Source organism: Aedes albopictus, chromosome 3 (assembly GCF_035046485.1).
Source record: "Aedes albopictus strain Foshan chromosome 3, AalbF5, whole genome shotgun sequence".
NCBI classification, from domain to species: Eukaryota; Metazoa; Arthropoda; class Insecta; order Diptera; family Culicidae; genus Aedes; species Aedes albopictus.
In genome coordinates, this window is record NC_085138.1 from 21,225,895 (window position 1) to 21,246,781 (window position 20,887).

General features: G+C 37.6%; 1 protein-coding gene across 6 annotated transcripts in view; it reads left to right on the forward strand.

Moving 5' to 3' along the window:
• Positions 1-20,887, forward strand: part of LOC109418319 (spectrin beta chain, non-erythrocytic 5) — a 289,495-nt gene that overhangs the window by 173,769 nt on the left and 94,839 nt on the right. For all 6 annotated transcript variants that reach the window (XM_062860375.1, XM_029864202.2, XM_029864214.2 and 3 more), the window contains 2 exons: positions 880-1,052; positions 10,213-10,380. In XM_062860375.1, the coding sequence (XP_062716359.1) occupies positions 933-1,052; positions 10,213-10,380 (288 nt within the window). In that variant the 5' untranslated portion in view covers positions 880-932. The remainder of the gene's footprint in view (positions 1-879; positions 1,053-10,212; positions 10,381-20,887) is intronic.

Here is a 20,887-nt window from a genome sequence, read left to right on the forward strand (position 1 = left end):
AAATCCAATCCAAATCCAATCCAAATCCAATCCAAATCCAATCCAAATCCAATCCAAATCCAATCCAAATCCAATCCAAATCCAATCCAAATCCAATCCAAATCCAATCCAAATCCCATCCAAATCCAATCCAAATCCAATCCAAATCCAATCCAAATCCAATCCAAATCCAATCCAAATCCAATCCAAATCCAATCCAAATCCAATCCAAATCCAATCCAAATCCAATCCAAATCCAATCCAAATCCAATCCAAATCCAATCCAAACCCAATCCAATCCAAATTCAATCCAAATCCAATCCAAATAAAATCCAAATCCAATCCAAATCTAATCCAAATCCAATCCAAATCCAATCCAAATCCAATCCAAATCCAATCCAAATCTAATCCAAATCCAATCCAAATCCAATCCAAATCCAATCCAAATCTAATCCAAATCCAATCCAAATCCAATCCAAATCCAATGCAAACCCAATCCAAATCCAGTCCAAATCCAACCCAAATCCAATTAAATCTAAATCCAATCCAAATCCAATACATAACCAATCCAAATCCAATCCAAATCTAATCCAAAACCAATCCAAATCCGAATCCAATCCAAATCGAATCCAAATCCAAATTCAAGTCGAAACTAATCCAAATACAATCAAATGCTTATCTGTGATGTGAATTTGTTTTTTTTTCTCTTAGTTTTGATGTGCACGTTCATCTGAATATCGTGCTGAAATTGATTTATTTGGATAAAATGTTTGGTGAGCTCGTTCCATTTTGTTGTTACTTTCGTTATCTTTTAGCTACTGAAGAAATTATTGTTTTTTACCAAGCACACACAGTTGAACTAATCCTTTGCATTCGTTTTCCTCTCCGCTTTCCCTATAGGTTCACAGTATGAGCCAGGAGGCTACGCAAGCCAGGTACAGCAACGCTCCAACATGACGCAACGCGAGGGCATCTTCAAGTTCGAGAACGAACGCATCAAGACCCTGCAGGAGGAACGGTTGCACATCCAGAAGAAGACGTTCACAAAATGGATGAACTCGTTCCTAGTCAAGGTAGGTGTTACTCTTAGGTCCGTTTTTTTCCGCTTGATAATCGCCTCGTTAGTTTCCAACCATTTCTCATCATCACCGTGCGCAGATTTTATGCAAATAGAATTTCACACCGCGTGCGTTCCGCAAAACGCACCGAATTACAGTGACCCGAATAAAGTGAAAAAACCGGCTGTCGCACCTGGTTGATTTTGAATCCTACATACTACCGAGGTCGGCGGCCAGAGGACTTCTGAGAGCTGCTCTTCTTCTACTTCCGTGAAGATGTTTTTCACTTCCCGCCGTGGTAAACGTGTTTGCTCGTGCGCGTCCCCTTGATTTATGGAAGCAAATAAACGTTCAAAAATACACAAAAAGGGGTCCCAATGGTTGGGGTTCTTCGCGTTTTGACGTAGGACTACTTGTGACTCAACTGAAAGCTTGAAATGTTCGGAATGGTTGTGGAATTTCAGACTCTGACGAATTAAAACCAACGTTTGCTATTTCTAACGTTTCGATGATTCTTTCATCTTCTCCAAGGATTTTTTTATATTAGAGCCCCTGAAGAAGATCCAACAAGTATCGAAACGTTGGAAACTGAGAACATGTAATCGTTTTGCGCTTAGGAGACTGAAACGCTTAACTGTGTTTAACAATGTAAACAAGGTTGTGAGTTATTCTAGTAAGTTCCTTTTTTATGAACGAGAGAAAAACTGAACAAAAACTGAAAATATATTTGTGAAAATACTACTCAAGTACCCTTTCAGACAGATCCGTTTTTACGGATATCGCGTTTTACACTCCTAAGGGGCTGTGTACAAACAACGTAGACAAACATTTTAAGACAACCTTCAGAAGTTGTTAATTCGAAGCACTTTGCATTTCAGAGCGTAGTCCTACGTCAACAATTCCATTTTCATTGTCATAGGAGTAAAGTATATGTTTTTTCCTCCAGACCGGTGACATTTTTTTCCCATTCATCCGCTTTTTCACCGGTGGTTCCCAGCTCCTCCGATACATGCGGGAATGGGTCGACTGATTCTTTGTTTACTTTCTGATTTGGCTCGTTCTCTGCACTCTGTTGTCGTATGTAGGTAGGTACATATAGATTTTCGTCGAACTTGGCTTCGGCTTAGCTTACATAGCGGTGCGTCGTACTGTATGTTTGTGGTGTCGCGTTGGTTCGCCAACAGGCAGTGTGTTCCGGTTTGAGGTATGAATGGGACTCTTTGGTTTATTTCCTGCGAACCGAAACCAATAAATTATGACTTTGTGGAATAGCAGCGGTCGCGGAGGAAGATACCGCCTCCCTAATTGCGTTTTATACATATGTATACATATTTTGTTATTTAGTAACGCATGCTAATGAGACACGTGACTTTCGCACCTGGTACATTGTGTTGTTGGCTGTTGTGTAATTTTGGAATGATTGATTTTACGATTTTATATGTTAGTTTTGTTGGTATTCTACCATACATACATATAAGAGACCAGTTGTAGGGATGAATACTCGGATTAAAATTTCTAAGAAAAAACATCACATATTTGATGGTTAATTCATTTCACCGTATTTTGGCAATACATTCTGTTGTATTCCTATGGACATTTCCAGTATTTTTATTATTTATATGATTATCTGCTAATGCTGTTATGACAGTCGATCGTTCTCACATTTTTTTATTAATTCATGTTTTTTTTCCTCTTATATTAATGGTTATGTCCATTTATTGTCTTTTTAATCGTTTTTTAATCTTATTACTGTCAACTAACTGTATTTTTGTATTCTCATCATAATGCAAGTGTGTTTTATCGTCTACTAATCATTTTCCTTTCGTCTTTAAAGCTTTTGTACATTATTGTTACTATCCTCCGATTATATTTTGCGCATTTTCCTCTTATCTGCTAATGGTATTCTGACAGACAACTCATTATATTTTATTATGATCGTACATATACATTGGTGAAAATAAGTATGAATACAGAGCCGATTCCCATACAAAAAAGTCATGTTAGGGGTCACAATCTCTTTCTAGCGGTTTGATTGCGTTCAAAGTTTGACAACACCCTTGAATAGCTCGAATTGATTAGTATTGTAAATCATCATCCATACAAACATTCACGCTTCATAGACTTTGTAGATAGACATAAATACATATAACAGTACAAACATACAAAATGTCAGGCTGAAAAATCTGAAAAGACATTTGCATGGATGATGGTTTATGATACTAGTCAACATACAAGCTATTTTGAGGTTGCTGACGGAATTTCATCTTCTTCGAACTGTTGAAATCACAGATTTTGAGTCCTGAGCGTGACTGTTTTCAGTGGAGATCGGCCCTGTATTTATGCTTATTTCCACCTCTGATTTTGTCTGTCTCGCCTTAATTGTGCAGTAATATTTTCTGATCGTCATTTGATCATTACTGAATCGTCTGATCTCTTTAGATTGTTTTCAATCGTCTACTTATGATCTTATAATAGTTTGATCGCTGAAATATGTCTTTTATCGTCTTTCAATAGTTTGTTTATCGTCAAGATTTCTAATCTTTCTTTGAGTTTGCCTGATCGAGTTGTATTTACTCGATTTTGGTTGGTAGGACCACAAACCTATTCTAATGGTTACGTTCGTTGATCGCTTACCAAACTTTTTATTCACAACTAATTGTATTCTGGTCGCCGAGTATTCGTCTTCTTATAGTCATCCAATAGTATCGTCATGTTGACAACAGTCACATGCCACAATTTTTCTCGCTCATTTTAAAAATTTCTTTTAATTTAATCATCTGATTGTATTTTTAATGTTTTCTAGCCTTATTTTCAACAGATTATATTTTATTCCTTGACTAGTCATCTGTAATCGTCATTCAACAGTATTTTAACGTTTTAATGATAAATAAAAAAAGAAATAAAAAAATAAAAAAAGCAATAAAAAAAGAAATTAAAAAAAAAAAGATTATATTCGCGTACTTGAATTATTCTCTGATTTATTACACCATTCCACTGATTGTCAATTAACCGTCTAATCATCTACCGTCCAGTCATTAATCGGCATTTTAAATATTGTAACAATAGTTTACACTATTTTTTTACGCGGACCGCGTAATAATAGTCACGGTACATGAGAAAATGGGTTTCAGGGGATTCCAGACTGTTTCAGGGGGCTTTCAGGAGCGTTTCAAGGGGTTACAGAGCGTTTCAGTGTATATGAAGGTTTCAGAGGCGTTCTAGGAAGTTCAAGGCGATTCCAGGATGTTTCAGAAGCGTTTCAAAGGGTTTGCATGGAGTTTCTGGGAGGTTTCAGATGCGTTTAAGGGAATTTCTGGGGGTTTCATGGGATTCCAGGATGTTTCAAGCAGCTCTAAAGACCTTTCAGAGACGTTTCAAGGGGTTACAGAACGTTTCAGAGAGTAAGAAGAGGAGGAGGTCTGAGGAGGTATTGCATAGGAAGATTTCGGAAACATTTCTGGAAGTTTCAGATGATTTACGGCAGGTTTCAGAGACGTTATAGAGGAGTTACAGAGGCATTTTTAGGGATTTCAAAGGGAACTTAAGGGGAATTTCGAAGGCATTTCAAGTAGCTCATGAGGATTTTCGGCGGATTTTAGAGACAACCGTTACAGCTACAGCCTCTTTAGTGTCTATTAAACTCGCCGTAAATCCTCTTAGACTTCCCGAAATTCTTAGAAATCTTCCGCCCTCAAACCCCATGTAATGCCCCTGAAACGATCTGGAACCCCCTAATACGCCTCTGAAACCTCCCTGAAACCTTTTGACTTTTTTATGCGGTTTTCTTACGGCATTTTTTGGAAAGACATTTTTTTTTACGCGGTACCATTACCGCCGTAAAGAAACTTCAATTGTATTTTAATTGTATCTAGTTCATTTTCTTATGGTTTATGTATTGTCTTCATATCGTTTTCGTATCATCCCCGTATCATAAGCTAACTGTTCTATTTTCTTATCATTTATGTTAGTAGTTCTCTGACGAATTTCTTATCATCATTTAATCATTGTCTATTCGTCCGATTGTCGTTTGATTATTTTTCAGTAACCCAATTGCATTCTATCGCTTTTTAACTGTCTTTTTACCATTTACCAATAGAAATATTCCCTTCTTCTATTCATCCTCTGATTCCAACAATTTGAATTGTGTCCAAACTATTTCCTTATTGTCCCTCGACTGTTTTAAATCGTTAATTTTTTGTAATCACTTGTAATTAGCTTAAAATCAGAAGCTCAGGTGTGTTGGGTTTGTTTACGAAGAGATTTGTGCCCTCGAAATCGTGAGTAGGTGCCAAAGTCGGCCATTGTGGCGACCATTTTGGGATTCTAACAAGTCTGTCCTTAAGGTACACTAAGGTCTTTTTTTACACGGGGGATACGTACCGTGTAAAAAAACCGTGTTAATTCGCGAAACCGTGTAAAAAATACCGTGCTAATTCGAGAACCCGTGTAAAAAGAAAACAGTGGGAAATCTGAAAATATTTGAAATGTCCTCACCTTCAGATATCCGATGATTATTTTAGAGAGTTAATAAGGATGGGGAGGGGGTAGTAGTAAGGGTTGAATTTAGTGATTAGTAGGGAAGGGGACAAGGGATGGGTTATGGGGAGCAGAGTGCATACTGTTTCCAAGGAAGATTGCAGAGGATATTTTGGGGTATTAAGGACTGTTCAGACGGACGTAGCGAAGGATCAAGGAGACCCCCACATGTCCATGGAGCATGGTGGTGTAGAGAAAGATGTTCGAGGACACCCAAGAACTTTCGCGAGTAAAGTCTTTAATATCTGCGAGCGTAATTGATTGATTGTTGTAACATTACTGATACGGTGCAACATCCTACAGGTCTATGGAGCATTGTTCTGTAAATAAATAATTTTCAAACATGACCTCCAATTTTGATCTCCAAGAACTTCCACGAGTAAAGGCCTGAAGATCTACAAACATAGCCAATGGTTTCTTCCTACATTACCGATGCGTTGTAACATCCCAGAGGTCCATTGAGCATTGCCCTGAAGAGTATTCATTCCCAAAGATATGCTAGGTCCTTAAGGTGTCTTACTGCATCACTAAGTTTTCAAACGAATCATTAACTTTTTGCTTTTCAATGATTGTTTGCCTCGCATTTTGAAGTGATAAAAAACTGTCAATTCTGCAGCAACGCAGCAGAAAAAGTATCATCGCAATCACTGCGAGTGAGCATATGGGATGATACTTTTTCATACGAATATTCGCTTTGGTGGCAGATAATTATCACTTTGAAATTTTGAGACTCATATCCAACATGGCTGCCGATGCTGGTAATGCTTGGCGAAAGCCTTAAGACCTTAAGATTTACAAGCGTACTCAATGGGTTGTTCTTACTTGAATGATACGATGCATCATGCTACAGATCCATGAAGCATGGTTCTGTAGAGGACTACTTTCCAAAGATGATCTAGGTCCTCCAAGAACTCCCACGAATAGAGGCCTTCAGATCTGTAAGCGTAATTAATAGTTTGTTGTTACATTACTGATACGTTGTAACATCCTATAGGTCCATGAACCATTTTTCTGTAAGGAACTAATTTGCAAAGATGTTCTAGGTTCTCCAAGAGCTTCCACGAGTAAAGACCTGAAGGTCTACAAGCGTTATCAATGGTTTTGTTGCCACATTACAGCGTCATGGTTTGTTGCCACATTGCACCGTCCTACAGGTCCAGGGGGCACAGTTCTGTAGAGAAATGTTTTCCAAATATGATCTTGGACCTCCAAGAACTTCCAGGAGTAAAGGCTTTAAGTCTAAAAGCGTAATCAATGGATTGTGGTTACATTTCTAATACGTTGTAACATTTTTCTGTGAGGAACTAATTTCCATAGGAACTTCCGCGAGTAGAGACCTGAAGATCTACAAGCTTTATCTATGGTTTGTTGCTACATTACTGATACAGTGTAGCGTCCTACAGACCAGGGAGCCTAGTTCTGAAGAGAAATAATTTCCAAAGATGATCTAAATCCTTCAAAACTTTCACGAATAAATGCCTTAAGATCTACAAGCGTAATGAATGGGTTGTTGTTACATTTCTAATACGTTGTACATCCTACAGGTCCATGAAAAAAATTTCTGTAAGGAACTAATGTCCATAGATAGAACATCTATGCAAATTAGTTCCTTACAAAAAAAGGTCCTCCAAGAACTTCCACGAGTAAAGACCTGAAGATCTACAAGCGTTGTCAATGGTTTGTTGCCACATTACTGATACAGTATAGCGTCCTACAGGTCCAGGAAGCATAGTTCTGTAAAAAATAATTTTCAAACGTGACCTATAATTTCAGACTCTAGTTTAATTTAAAAACACTTCACTAATACTTCACTTTTGCAAAAGAAAATAAAAAATGAATAACTCTTTTAAAGAAAAACTAGAAAGGACGAGCAAATTCCTTTTAATTCTACTACTGTGCTTATCTTCGGACAGATAGGCCTATTTCGTCTGTGACTTACAGACTTCTTCAGTGTCAAGTGCTCGACTCAGGAATTTGCTCGTCCTTTCTAGTTTTTCTTTAAAAGAGTTATTCATTTTTTATTTTCTTTTGCAAAAGTGAAGTATTAGTGAAGTGTTTTTAAATTAAACTAGAGTCTGAAGTAACAAGTTCTACTAAAAGCTCTAAAGTAATAGTAAAGTGATGACCTATAATGTTTTTACTATAAGGTTTATCGTTATTGTTCAAATGATTATTTGGGTAATGGGCGTTGTATTTAAAATAGCAAAAATGCTCATTTTCTCGAACCAAAATTTAGCTGGATTATAAGACTAATCATCGACTTATCGTTGTTTTATTGATTTGGCGTATCATTGTCGCAAAACTTGTTTTTCGATAATTCTGCATTATCGATCTGCAAAAATCTCGATACTTTTGACGGCCGTCAAAAAGTTCGAGATGTATAGCAACACTATTACCCGTATCGTTGTTGTTTTGTTTTTAAGCCGCGAGTGTACTTCTTTAATGGAAATCATACTTTTATGATGTCCGAGGCTCTCTTTGCCCCGAATGGTCCGTGCTGAGTGGGTAACTTAAGTAGTTCTTTTCGCGACAGATCAGAAACCACCATAACAAGTTCTCTGTGAGGCTTTATAACCTTACATACAGTTTTCGTGTCCCGAACTTAATGAAAGATGCCGTGAGCATCTTGGGTGGCGGAATATATATCTGCACTTGTATCTGTATCTGGGCTTGTGACCCTTGTATTGCTCCAATGGTTGCTCACCAGCTACGGGAGGCCGACCGGAGATTATTTTCAGTGAAATTTGGCTCGCTTCCTGTATCCAGATGTGTTATGTTAATGATTTATTTATTATATGTCATAACGTTAAAGTTTTCTGGAGCATCTGGTAACTATAAACTATGATGAAATGACATTACAGTGTGTGTCAACCGTTCATCAAATTTTATGCATGAAGTTTTGTACATTATTCTTAATGTTCCAATTATGCAAGAAAGATTTTGTAAATGATTACTATCTAATCAAAAGTGGATAAACAGTTTGAACCAAATATCCAAATTGTTTTTAACAATACGGGTTCTGAGCTACACTACAACCCAAGTAACATAAAAATATCAGTGAAACCGAATATAAATCTTTTGGATTTATGGCGGTTCTTTGGATCTCTTGAAAGCAAATTGGCCATCAAATTCTTGTTTGGGATACGTATGCTTTCTAGAGGCAAATGATATCACTATAAATTCAGAAAGGATTTTTCCAAGTATAGAACTAGCAGTTCCTTCATTAACTCCCTCTTTATTACAATTAGTTTGTGAATTCTACCTAAAAGTTCATTGCAAGTTTCTTCATGAATTTTATAAGAAAATTCTTATTTTTCAGTCGAAGACCCACAAAAAATAGATTGAGGCGCTGTCCAAAACTAAATACTCGTTTTTGGTCATCTGCCTCTGCTCCCTCGTAAACGTTACATAATTTTTGAATTTTGTGGACCGTAAACTTTCGCCAGAAACAAATTCCCCCTTAGAACGTATGATGATATGGACCAGAACAGAGAACGGAGAGATGACCAAACATGTTTTTCCTTATTTTCAGTACAGTACTTGAGTAATATGAAAAATAAAGCTAATGTTAGCAACCAAAAAAGGTTTTTGTGGGGGCCCCTAAAATGTGGGGGCCCGGGGCACCGCCCCTTCCCCTTAGATCCGGCCCTGATGATACCTGACCTCTACGCTCCATACAAATTTTCAATATTTGATATGACCAAGGGTGGCCGCAGATCCTCAACGTTATGACCTCACTCTAATGGATAATGTTCCCAAAGTCTTATTTGGTTCTTCAATGTCACTTTGTTTAGCTCAATACCCATGTAAAGTACACTGGTGCCTGGATTATTATTATGTCTAACACTAAAGATACTTGCCCAAAAGGTTATGTGGACCATCCAAATGTCCATCTGGGTCACAGTCTTTTCATTCATCGTTTTCAGCACCCTATTGGTGATTTATAGTAACGGTTTAGTTAGAAAATATCGAGTTTCATTCTGAATAATGTTAAACAAAATCAAAGCAACAATATATATGATTTGTGTTAAACATTTGTTTGAGTAAAATATATTTTATATAGTTGCGCCTCAACAAGCTATGTACTATATTGTAAATTATTCATTCACGATACGGCGTGTGGTTTATCACCATAAGTTGTAGAGTTATTTTATTTATCTTGTTCGATATCCACATGTTGAAAGAACCAATGGTTTAGGGACAATATCAAAACAATAAAATATATGGTTTATGTTTTGAATTTGTGTAGTCGTTAATTGTTTATTTACGATTCGTCGTATGGTTCATATTCATAAGTTTTATAGTTATTTTATTATCTTGTAGGGTAACTACAAATTGATTTCATATATTTTGCAGAAACTTTTATTTGTTTATCTGATTTTCACATATTTCACAACGCCCAATTCAGAGAAACCGATCCCAAACTCCCAAATTGATTCTAGTCATAAATCGCACCCTAGTTTCGATCTCCTCCATCGTCAAACCCATACCCATATCCATCCCACTAACCCACAGAACAATTTACCGTACTCGGAAACACCCCCATCGTGTCAGACCGAAAAACAACAAAAAAGAGTCCCAAGCCATAAATATTAATAATGTTCATTTGTATCATTTTTCTCTCTCTTCCCCACACCAGGCCAAGATGGAGGTCGAGGACCTGTTCACCGATCTGGCCGACGGCATCAAGCTGCTCAAGCTGCTCGAGATCATCTCGGGCGAGAAGCTGGGCAAGCCGAACAACGGCCGCATGCGGGTCCACAAGATCGAGAACGTCAACAAGAGCTTGGCCTTCCTGCACACCAAGGTAAGTTCCACCCAGTCTGGTCCAGTAACTATACGCATTGACTGCTCCTCCAAACCCTCTTCGGAGCAGGTTATACAGTGAACGAAAATTTCGGTAACTTTTGTTTTGTTGTGTGTTATTTTGGATACGATTTACTAGAAGGATCATTTTTCAAATGAGATTCGGATAATAAAATGATTATTACACCTCCAAAGTCGAACTGAAAATTCTGTGGTATTTTAATACTGCTCGCATTTATCACTTATGGTGATCATTTAAGTTGGTTTCACGTAATCTCAAACCAGGGTCGTTTTTCAATTCTCTATTTTAGTCCCCAGACACCGACGATGGTATAATTGCCTCGTCGTGCGATTTTATTGTTTATTTTCGCCTAATTTGGCTATCAATCGTTAATTGCAGCTAATACTCCTTGATTACGGCAGGGGTTCCCAAATTTGTTTAACGATCAGTTAAAGATTAGAAAATCAGAGGGCGTCCACTAAACTAGTATTTGATGAGATAACTTGTTGACTATTAAAGGATGATTTAATAACCATAAGAGTACGATTAGTTGGCGATTAGAACACAATAACCATAAAACAACGATACAAAACGATAAAAATACAGTAACGATATAATACAAAATACTGACTTACAGATTAGAAAATGATTTGTTTACTACAGGGCGAATGTAGAAAGACGAGAAGAAGCCAAATAGAAAACCTTCAGAATACAACCAGAAGAAAGTTAAAAAAATAAATCCTGAGAAAATCAGAAAACGACATACTAATCAGTGGTCGATCTAGGAATGATTCAAAGCAGATAAGAAAATAATAAGAAAAGAATTGATAATGGTAAAACGACAGTTATCCACCATTTAAATATATTCAGATTAGGTAAAACCAGAAGAACATTAGTATACGAGAAAACCGATTAGTTGATGACGAGAAAACGATTAAAAGTTGATAAGATAACGTAGATAAGATAAATTTATCGATGATCAGAATACAATTCGAATGCAATAAAACGATTTAAAACAATTTATTGTTTTAAATCGTTTTCAAATCGTTGTATTGTTGTCGAATTGTATCCTGATCATTGATAAACTTATCTTATCTACGTTATCATATCAGATGTTAATCGATAATTCGCTTTTATCCACGATCGAAACGCATTTAGACATCAACAAGAAGGTAATTCGGCACCAACATTTCAAAAGGGCATAACTGCATTTACAACCAATGCCTTCTCACAAAGCTGTGGAGCGTATCCCATCCCTCTCGAGCAATCCACTAGCACAAATAGAAAGATAAAATCCTCCTCTTTCGATTAATGGATGTGAATTGCGTGAGATGAATTAAATACGACCCACAGCTCTGTGAGAAGGCATTGGTTGCAAAAGCAGTTACGCCCTTTTGAAATGTTGGTGCCGAATTAAATCAATCCAATGCCAATCTGAGGATTTTTAGTGTACAAGTAGACAAATACAGAGTGAAGAAGATTTTCATTACATGTAGGATGTTCGAAAGAAGATAACAACAGTGGACAGTGGCGATTGAAAAACTTGCAGTGAGAGAACAATTCAAATGGGTGAGATGAAAAGGATGCGATCGGTTGTTGATGCACTAAAGACAAACAAAGAACAGCTGTCTCTTAATTTATTAGGATATTGAAAATCAAAGGAGGATTAGAAAACGGTAAAGTAAAGGATTAGTGGAAGGGCTATTAGAGAAATATAAGAAGACGATTGAAACCTCGATCAAATGCCGGTTATAGATCCAAAAATTGGAAAAAATGAAAAAAATAAACAAAAGTTTAGAGAAAGACGACTGATCGACAATAAACTTATTTAATTATTATGTTGAAAGACGATAAAAATACGGGCAATCTGCGATCAGAGTACTAGGAACAGAAGGAGAAGGTTTAAAACGATCGGAAGACAATCTGAGGACATTGAAAGCATGATTGAGGTAGAGAAATTATTTGAAGAAGATGCTGAGAAATTTTTTAAAATAATAAAGAAACATTTTCAGCCGACTATATGACGACTATTAAATAGTGAAAAGATAGCCAAAGGACACTGAAAATATAATTAGAATAGGTAAAATAAGACAAAATATAAGATGAGAATCAGGTGGATTGCTGACAAACAGAGTATGATTGAGATACGATAAGAGAATGATAAGAAGACGATTAGGAAACTATTGAAAGACAATTAGAGGACGATTAAAATACAATAAGAACAGGTAAAATCAGAAAAGTACGAGCGGGCAGTTTGAAAATAATAAAAACAAGGTTTAAAATCGATCAAAAGATAACCAGACTACAGTTAGAAATTTTTTAGAAGAATTAAAACGGAAAAAAATAGATGATGATAAAATAACTATTGAATAACGGTTAAAAAACTTTCAAAAGAAAACATGAGGACAGTTAACTTAGTGGTTAAGGTCAATCTGGAGACGGCAGCTTCGATTCCCGCTGCAGTCGGGAAAATTTTCTCGACTCCCTGGGCATAGTGTATCAGGCCAAGTCCCAGTGGGGACGTAGAGCAATAAAGAAGAAGAAGAAGAAGAGGACAGTTACAATACAATAGGTATAATTAAAATAGGATTATATAAATCGAGGACAAGGTAACTGTGTAACGATAACAGCCAGCTTCAAAGATTATAAAACTACCATTAGTTGACAATAAGAACAGGCTGAACGAAAGGATGACTATAGAACAGTAGTTAAAGTCAGATTAAAAGTTTTATCATAAAAAGTTATCGGAAAAAGAAAAGGCTTAAAGAAGATGATTAGATAACGATAAAAGGACGATTCCAGTACGATAAGAACATGACCTCCGTATTTAATGACAATTTGAAAACGATTAAACTGGTTAGTTTTCAGGGTTGCCAGAAGTTTTTCATATTGATCCAGATAAAAATCGAAGTTATTGCAAGTTTCTAAAATTTTATTTTTAACCCTTTGGAGCCGGAGGGGTCATATATGACCCCAACATAGCAACGGCTGTATAAATTCACCCATTCAGCAAAACAGAATACTGTCTTCGGCAAAGTTGTTGCAAATTGAGTCCTCTATTAAGGAAAAATGGGAATATTTGTATTTGAGATTTCATATACAACCTAGAACATCTTGAACACCATGAAATTAGGAAAAACGAAATAATGGACGTACCAGTTGTTCTAAAAGCTGAACTTGGATATGGGTTACGATTATATGTATTCATTAACCCTTGGTCCAGAATATCAAGAGATGTTTTATATTCTGGGATGTTCTAGGTGTTCCAAATTGTCCTAGAGTGAAGTCCTTCAAATCTACAAGGATAATTTTATGTATTTTCGCCACAAATAATAGCATTGCATAACCTACTGTGATCCGTGAAGCTCTTGACATCTACAATGTCATTTAGAGACACTATACGGATATTCCAGGTCAGCCAAACTACCTTGGAGTTCAGAACTTCAGGTATACACTCGTAAAAATAGCCATATCTGGAATACTGAGTAATGCTGCATAATCAACCGCGGTTACTGAAGCAGTCTGAAGTCTACTTTTTTTATTATAACGCTTTGGGACATTCAGAGTCGTCCAAACTGTTCTATAATGAAGTCCTTCAAATCTACAAGAATAACTCTATGTGTTTCCGCCATAAATAATAGTATTGTATAATCTGGTGGGATCCGTGAAGCTCTTGAAATCTCATTCATGTTCAAATGTCATTAAGAGACACTAAAGGGATATACCAGGTCAGCCAAACTACCTTGGAATTCCGAACGTCAGGTCTACACTTGTAACAGTAGCCATATTTGTTATACTGAGTAACGCTACATAATTTCCCGCGGTTACTGGAGTAATTTGAACTCCACAAGCTTATTTTAACTCTTTGGGATATTCACGGACGTCCAAAGTGTTCTATAATGAAGTCCTTCCAATCTACAAGAATAACTCTATGTGTTTTCGTCATAAATAATAGTATTACATAATCTGCTGGGATCCGTGAAGTTCTTGAAATCTCAAATGTCATTTAGAGACACTATAGGAATATTCCAGGTCAGCCATACTACCTTGTAGTTCCGAACTTCAGGTCTAAACTCGTAACAGTAGCCATAGCTGTTAAACTTAGTAATGATGCATAATCAACCGTGGTTACTGGAGCAATCCGAAGTCTTCTTGCTTATTGTAACCCTTTGGGATATTCACGGTCGTCCAAATTGTTCTACAATTAAGTTCTTCAAATCTACAAGAATATCTTCATGTGTTTTCACCACAAATAATAGTATTGCATAATTTGCTAGGATCCCTGAAGCTCTAAAAATCTCAAATGTCGTTGAGAGACACTATAGAGATATTTCAGGTCAGCCAAACTAGCTTGGAATTCAGAACTTCAGGTCTACATTCGTAACAACAGCCATATTTGCAATACTAAGTAACGTTGCATATTTATCTGTGGTTACTGGACCAATCTGAAGGCTACTTTTTATTATTAACCTTTAGGACATTCAGGGTCGGGCACACAGTTCTAAAATGGAGTCCTTCACATCTATAAGAAAAACTTTGTGTTTTCGCCATAAATTATAGCATAGCATAATCTGCTGAGATGCGTGAAGCTCTTGAAATCCTAAAAGTTATTTAGAGACACTATGGAAATATTCCAAATCAGCCAAACTATCATGGAGTTCAGAACTAATGGTCTACACTCGTAACACCAGCTATATCCAACATACTGAGTCACTGGCGTAGCCACGGGGGGATTAAGGTTAAACTCCAATCGCAATCTCCCTTATCGTTACAATTTGTGATCACCACAGCACACGGACTTCTGCGATATTATCGACGTCAGGACCTATCGTGGCGCTTACATCGACTCTGACCACTACCTGGTGATGACAAAAATGCATCAAAAACTCTGTGATTAACGACGTACGGTACCTACAGCCGCCTCAGTATAACCTGGAGCAACTGAAGCAACCGGATTATAATTTTTAAATTAATTCTTGTTAACCCTTAATAAATAAATTGAACACAATCATAACGGTTGGTAATGTTGTGTAACTCGAAACAGTGAAAATTAGGTTTTATTACGTGGACCTCATGTAATATATTGCAGGACAGTGTGTACGACTCTGATTATCCCGATGTACTACTATATCATAGTCTCTGGATGTATTCTGTGAGCTCCAGTAAGTATAGTAGATTATACAACATAACTCTTTATAGCCAAAACAGAAGCTTCAATTGCTGTAGATGCTAGATAATAAACACCAAAATAGTTTGGATGGCCCCAGCTGATCTTATGATGTCTAATGAGCTTTCAGTAGACTTACTGGACATGATAGATTACAAATCGGAGCTTTGAATAATGAAAAAAGTTTCCGTTACACCCGTATACTATAGGATCTAAACTCAAGAATAGTTTGGATGACCTAGGATATCCCGACTGAGCTGATACTCTCTATTGAACTTTCAGAAGACTGACTGGACATGATAGATTATAAATCGTAGCTTAGTATAATGAAAGAAGCTACAGTTACACCCGTAGACTTTAAAATCTAAACTCAAGAACAGTTTGGATGACCTAGGATATCCCGACTGAGCTGTTACTGTCTATTGAATTCCCAGAAGACTTACTGGACATGATAGATTACAAACCAAAGCTTTGTATAAAGAGAGAAGCTACCGTTACACCCGTAGACTATAGGATCAAAACTCAAGAACAGTTTGGATGACCTAGGATATCCCGACTGTACACTCTATTGAACTTTCAGAAGACTGACTGGACATAATAGATTATAAATCGTAGCTTTGTATAATGGAAGAAGCTACCGTTACACCCGTAGACTTTAGGATCTAAACTTAGGAACGGTTTGGATGACCTAGGATATCCCGACTGATGAAATACTCTCCATTGAACTTTCAGAAGACTTACTGGACATGATAGATCACAAGTCGTAGCTTTGTATAATGAAAGAAGTTACCGTTGCATCTGTAGACTTTCGGATCCAAACTCAAGCACAGTTTGGATGACCTCGGATAACTCGACTGATCTTATACTCTCAATTGAACTTTCAGAAGACTTACTGGACATGATAGATTACAAATGAAAACTTTATATAATGAAAGAAGTTACCGTTACACCCGTAGACTTTAGGGTCTAAACTCAAGAACAGTTTGGATGACCTAGGATAACCCGACTGACCTTATACTCTCTATTGAACTTTCTGAAGACTTACTGGACATGATAGATTTCAAATTGAAGTTTTGTATAATGAAAGAAGTTACCGTTACACCCGTAGACTTTAGGATCTAAACTCAAGAACAAGTTGGATGACCTAGGATGTCCGGAAAAAATATTCTGCATAATATTCTACCTTTCTTATACTATTGGGCACCAAAACTACAGAAATACGTAAAAAAAACTCCATAATATCGCTTGGAATAATTCCGGCTTCAAAGGGTTAAGAAACGCATTTATGACACTGTAAAAAACTTCTCCAATTTGCGAACCACTTTCCGAGCCACAATTACTGCCCCTTCGATCTCATCGGCCCCCCTTTCCTGTGTAAACACGGCGAACCAAATTCCTTATTGGCACCGGAATTACCAGATTGGGCATCTCCAACACCATCCACGACGTCGGAGCGATTTCACTTTTTACTATACCCACTATTATTCAGTGCGGGCGCGCGCGATTTGAGAGTAGGTATTGCTCACACCGCCGCCGCAGTCTCTAAATTGGGGTGTGTTGTTTCTCACCTTTCCCATCATCATCGTGATCTTAGACTGGCGGCTGGGCCTCCGTTCGGAAGAGGGGGTCATAGTACGCTCGTTCATTTAAAGTGGGCTGCTGTGTCTACGGAGCGTCAGTTGGGGGTGAATTGATCATTTTTTGTTGAATATAACCATTTTTATACTGATTTATACTTCAATTTTAATTATGTCTCGCACATAGAAGTTTTGCAAAAGTCCTATTTTATATATAAAAAAAAGCATAACTGGCTTTACAAGATGATGTCATGGATGAACTCATGTGTTTATGCCAAGGTTTACCCTGATAAATTACGTTCATATTAAACATTTATCAATGTTTTTACATGAAAATACGTTCACCGATTTATTACAGTGAACTTATGCACAGATTCACTTTATCTGTGCACGAGGAGTTCACTCGTTACCGTTTCTACAGGAAAGTAATTCATTTTGATGAAACATATCACTGCAGAGATGTCGGACGAATGAACTCGGGCACTCTGGTACAGGCCTACTGAATGAGTTCACTAATTCAAGGTGTCACGCTGGAGATGACTTCACTACACTGGTAAACATTCCAATGAAGTCGGCCTAATGGATTTATCCATCGATGAAACGAATTCACTCGGTCGGAGAATGTTGATACTATTGCGGGGCCGTTTCCAATCAGAATTGGATGATTCTGAATGGAAATGACCCCGCTCTAGTGTCAAAATTCTCGTGACGAGTGAATTCGAGTCATCGGCGGATAAGTCCAGAATGGACCAACACACTATAGACGAGTGCACCGATGAACTGAATTCATCGCGGTCCGAGAATTTTGACACTACAGCGGGGTCGCTTCCAATCAGATGTGAAAGATTTCCAATCAGAATTGAACAATTCTGATTGGGAACGACCCCGCTGTAGTGTCAAAATTCTCGGACCGCGATGAATTCAGTTCATCGGTGCACTCGTCTATTTTCAAGTGAATCAAGTGAATGGACTTATCCACCGATAAACCAAATTCATCGCGGTCCGAGAATTTTGACACTAGAGCGGGGTCTGTTCCAATCAGAATCGTCCAATTCTGATTGGAAACGGCCCCGCTCTAGTGTCAAAATTCTCGGACCGCAATTAATTCGGTTCATCGGTGGATAAGTCCATACAGTGTAGCGCTCTTTCAAAAAGAATTTTAACTCACACACAATGAACATGTTCATCGATGAACCGAATTCACTCGGTTCGAGAACTTTGACACTAGAACGGGGCCATTTCCAATCAGAATCATCCAATTCTGATTGGTATTGACTCCGCTCTAGCGTCAAACGCTTCTCGGAACGAATGAATTTGGTACATTGGTGGATAAGACCGTTGCACTAGACCTGTGCCCAAGTTCACTCGTTTGACGTTTCAGCTGTGCCGTGCTTTATGATAATGAACCGGTGGTTACCTGGATAAAGCAGTACTGTACAAACATCATTCGAGTGAACTCGTGCGCAGACGCACAGGTCCCTTGAATCTGTGCATTAGTGCACTGCACAGGTTCATTGTTTGAGTAGTTTCTTGTGAAGACGAGTATGAGTGAACAAAGTCACCCCGCTTCACGGTGCCCATCGAGTGAAGCTGCCTCATCAATTCAAACCTAAGCCGCCCGCCATAACTTGCTTAAACAATTACCGGTCGTCATCGCCACTGCTGCGCCGCCACCAGTACATGATCATCGTCGATTAGGTCTTCGGTCGTTTTTTTTTGGTCTAGTTAGACCTATAGCTACCCAGGTGGATCTACATCTGTATAGATGAGGTTTGAGGAGTGGTACCGATGATGAATTGTTTCACGGATTGAGAGTGAGATGGCCGTCATTAAATGGTCTTTATTGTTTTAGTTTTCGAGATTAGTTCATCTTGTGTCCGCTCGTTGCGTTTTGATGAGGTAGAGCTACTTACAATCATCATTTAGGTTCAGACCTCTGGTTTTGTCTTAGTTGAGCTCCTCTCGTTACTTTTGTTGGTAAAGTAACGACAAAAGAAAAAAACATTTTTCTCCGATGGTATTTTATGATGCTCTTTTTGGTCTCGTTTTTTGCCTCAATATTTCTTGACGTAAAGTCAAGAACAAAGCCTGCTTTTCAGCTTAGAAATCGTTGAGCAGTCATAGTTTTCAACTGAGAACTTCCTCTGCAAATGACCGTGTTGCATGTCGATTTCGTGTGACAGGCACGAATATGTTCTATGCCCAAGGAAGTCAATGAAATTTTCTGTACCAAAAAGTTCCTGGACCGACCGGGAATCAAACCCGTTACCCCCAAACATGGTCATGCTGGACATACGTCTTTACAGCTGAGGCTGTGGACCTCTACACGTGTTCACTAATTTAACGTTTGAGCGATGCTGTGTTTACTAAAAATGAACTCGTTTCCATGGCCACCTAGATAGCACGGCTCCTCTCTAAAGTCGAACAAGTGAACACGAACATAGGCCCATACGTGCCCACTGCCCATACCCAAGTAACATTTTAATAGACAGAGAAAAATTCATTGCTTAGACTGGGTCAACGAAGTCGATTTTTTGGAACAAAGCTTTTTCGATTCCCTTTAGCGTCCAAAACAACTGTGCAAAATTTGGCAATTGGTTGCTTTACCGTATTCCGCTTTGCGATTGAAATTTGTATGGAATTTAGTATGCAAAACGTGTTTTTTTTGCATTATTTCCATAAGTTCAATTTTTTGTCTAAACCGATATACTAATGACGTTGAAGTATAGCCTAGGATATACCGAAAAACTTTGCCGAAGACCGCAAAGTGATCCGACACTTGTGAATAAGTTATAAGGTACAGATTGCCCGGTGGTGCTAAACATTTAGCATGTAAAGGAATAACATCAATAATAAAATCTCAATTTTTTGCCTAAGTTACCAAGAGAATAACTTTTTTTCACAAGCGTCGGATCACTTTGCGGTCTTTGGCAAAGTTTTTTCGGCATATCCTAGGCTATACTTTAACGTCATTAATAACATGGTATTAGACAAAAGAATTCAATTTATGAGTAAAATGCAAAACGCGAATATTATATATATTGAAAAAGCTTTGTTCCGGGTTGATGCGATCAAATTTAAACTTTCTCCATACAATATACATAGAAGGATGTGGAATAGATAGATATATACATCCATTGCATGAACAAAGAATAAACTCGACAATAAATGTGCTCCGATATTGCTCAAATTCGATTGGAATGAACTTAATCCAAATGATTAGACCAGTAATTTATTCTTTCGCCATTAGGGTGACCATTTCTTTAAATAGGGTGGTCCAAACCATCATAACTGTCGAGCAAATATATCGATTTGTTCTAGTTCTAGTTCTAGATCTTAGAAAAAAAAAGTGAAACAAAATAGTAAACTGTGATTTACATAAATGATCAAAATTACAGTTTTTTAAAATGATTTTCACAATGTTGAACTACAACGAGTAAATCTCATTTTTTTTTAAAGAAAGTTTAATCATGTTTCATAATATGTCCCACGCGAGCGTGAGAAAGTGTGCTGATTTATGGCCTGGCACGGTGGCACCCCTCCAGGAGGTCCTTCTGAAATACCACAGGAATCCTATCCGGCATTTATTTAACAGATCCTTTGCGGTTTCTCCACAAATTTGTTTCAGGAGTTTCTTCTGGGATTTTCAGAACCTCTTGATGAGACTCTTCCGCGGTGGTTTATTTAGGATTCCTACAGAAGTTACCTCTGTGATTTTTCGAGAAGTTTCTTTTGAGATTCCTAAAGAGGTTCTGTCTCGAAG